The sequence below is a fragment of the Cicer arietinum genome, chromosome 3 (genome assembly GCF_000331145.2).
Source record: "Cicer arietinum cultivar CDC Frontier isolate Library 1 chromosome 3, Cicar.CDCFrontier_v2.0, whole genome shotgun sequence".
In the NCBI taxonomy this organism is placed as follows: Eukaryota; Viridiplantae; Streptophyta; class Magnoliopsida; order Fabales; family Fabaceae; genus Cicer; species Cicer arietinum.
Window position 1 is genome coordinate 27,464,924 of NC_021162.2, and position 2,505 is coordinate 27,467,428.

Sequence of the window (2,505 nt, forward strand, 5' to 3'; positions counted from 1 at the left end):
GATTTTGCTTTTTTTTTTACTCAAGATTTTGCATTTCTTGAAAATCTCTAAATTATTAAAATCTAAAAATACTTTTTTTTCATAATTGGCATTCCTTCTATCTCACGGTGAATGCTACTTTAATAAGAATTGTTTGTCTAAAAAAAATATAATTCTCAATTTTTAATAAAACTTAAATTATTTTGTTTCAACTTTATCCTTCAATTGTTATATGTACCCTACTTCCAAAATATTAAGAAAATACGCCAATAATAAAGAAAAATATTTTGATAAAATTACTATTTTCTTTCTTTTATTTATATAATTTCTTACAATGTTTGAAATGAATACAAGTGACACTCATTGCGATGGATTGAGTAACAAATAGGTCCATCATCTCCACATTCTTGGTTATGTGCTTTCATTTTCATATTCTATAGCCTCATGCTGAAATTTAGACCAATGTTTTTCTATACAAGTTAATGCAACAAAAATCTGTACACAAATCCTAAGGCGCCTATTGAAGCATAACATGTTCTGAGTTTGAGTCCTCACTTATCTTTTAAGGGTAATGAGCCATTCACACCCTTATCTTAAAAAATTTATTGAGCAAAAAAAAGCTATGCATAACAAAGAACGACAAAGACGACTAAATTATGTAGTAACAAAAGATACAATTCCTGTATATATATTTCCATTTTCATTTTGAACAATAAATCAACTTTGATACAACATCCCAAGAGAGACAATATAAGAAACTTAAAAGTGAAATTAAAACACAAAAAAAAGCAAAAAATTATAAGTAAAAAGAAAACATACGTATACCATGTTTGTCACATCTACGAAGGTAAATTTTAATTCAATTAAAGTGTACATGAATACCAACTGCAATAATCAAAATAGTAAGTAAACAAAAATATATGATAGCATGAACCAAAATTGAAATTCCACTAGTGCTCATGTTTCCAAATTCCACACACCTAAACCTTGATGGAAATTGAAACAACAATCCAGGTGATAAGAGAATGAACAAAGCAACCGCAACAATAATTGGTCCCCAATCAGCTCCCATATTTTTTTTGTCTTTATAATTTCTAACTTCACTTCTCTGTTTTTGTTCTGCTTATTATTTTCTTGAGTTTGAAAATAACACAAGTTATAATAACTATGGATTATGTGTGTGGAAGTTTGTTATAATAAGTAGATTGATTCCTTGGTCGTTAAGGAGGAAAAGATATGCTAAACTTGGTGAGAAAAAAGACAAAGGTTTATATGAGAAGAAAGGTATGTTAAATTGTAGTAGTGGCCAGTGGGATTGCTTTATGTGCCAACTAAAGGAACTGCTTTATTTTATTTTTCTTTCTTTTTTTTTCCCTTTCTAATAATTGTTCACCTGGAGGCTTGAGCTAAGTTTCTTTTTTCCGATTGCTTTATTGTTTGATCAAAGTTGTTCTAATTTACTACATCTTTTCCTTCTTTATTATAAGTTTATAATTTTCTAATTTTTGTACATATTAACAAAAATAGGCAGTGATTTTTGTATATATATAAGTTCCTTGTTTATTTAATGTATGATTTTTTTATAGAGTGCATTAATTTTTAAAAATACTTAATATATATATATATATATATGTGTATTCAACTCTATTTGTTCAACTGTAAGTTATTATTTTAAAAGCAAAATTACTCTTATAATCTTTTAAGTTTATTTCACTTATGACTTTGATTTCATTTTTGGCGTTGAATTTTTGAGTTGATTTTATTTTGATTTGGTCCATTAAGTTACATTAGGTAGACATTGTTAGTCTTTAATCTCAATTGTGACAATTATTAATTCAATTGAAAGCTTCTGATAATTTTAAATGTTGCAACAATATATCCATTGTACTAATCATTCAAAAAAACATTTATCAAATCTTATAAATGGTCTATATTTTTAGATTTTCTCTACAATAATTTAAACACACATATATCCTTAAAAACAAGGTAATAAAGGTCTATCCACGCAATCAATGTCTTTAAGTAGTTTGGACAGTCAACTTGTTGTGTTTCAATTAGATCTTAATATTTTATGACAATAATTCGAAAAAAATTTCAAACTTACAGGACTGCATGCGTAATTTAATATATCTTAAAGGTTAATGGTGCAAATGAATATAACTTAAAGGATCAAATTGAGAAAAAATAAACTTAAAGGACCAAATTGAGAAAAAATAAACTTAAAGGACTTATGTAAAAATTGAGCTAAACTTAAAGGGTCAAAGGTGTATTTTTACCTATTTTTTAATGAAAAAAACGTAAGTTCCACATTAAAAAAATAAGGTCGAAAAAAAGTTTATAAGAATAATTCAGATTTAATACAAATCTCAAATGGTATTAAAAGTTATTCAAGATCTGCTAGACCACTTGATAGGAAATCACCGCTGTATTCAAATTAATGTTCTTCGTTAGACGAAAATGAGTATATTAAGAGTCTTAAAGTAGAGGAGATAGAGTTTATTAATTAATAATATATTTTAGAAAGTT

At 26.3% G+C, this 2,505-nt stretch overlaps 1 protein-coding gene across 1 annotated transcript; it reads right to left on the minus strand.

Moving 5' to 3' along the window:
* Window positions 1–633: 633 nt before the first annotated feature.
* On the minus strand, window positions 634–1,270 carry LOC101493085 (uncharacterized). Its single transcript, XM_004515923.4, has one exon. It carries the CDS (start codon window positions 1,049–1,051, stop codon window positions 839–841), a length of 213 nt encoding a protein of 70 aa, XP_004515980.1. The 5' UTR covers window positions 1,052–1,270; the 3' UTR covers window positions 634–838.
* Window positions 1,271–2,505: the final 1,235 nt, after the last annotated feature.

What these genes read in the sequence shown, in the direction of transcription:
- LOC101493085 (XM_004515923.4), bottom strand. Translation starts at nt 1,051, where the DNA reads ATGGGAGCTGATTGGGGACCAATTATTGTTGCGGTTGCTTTGTTCATT.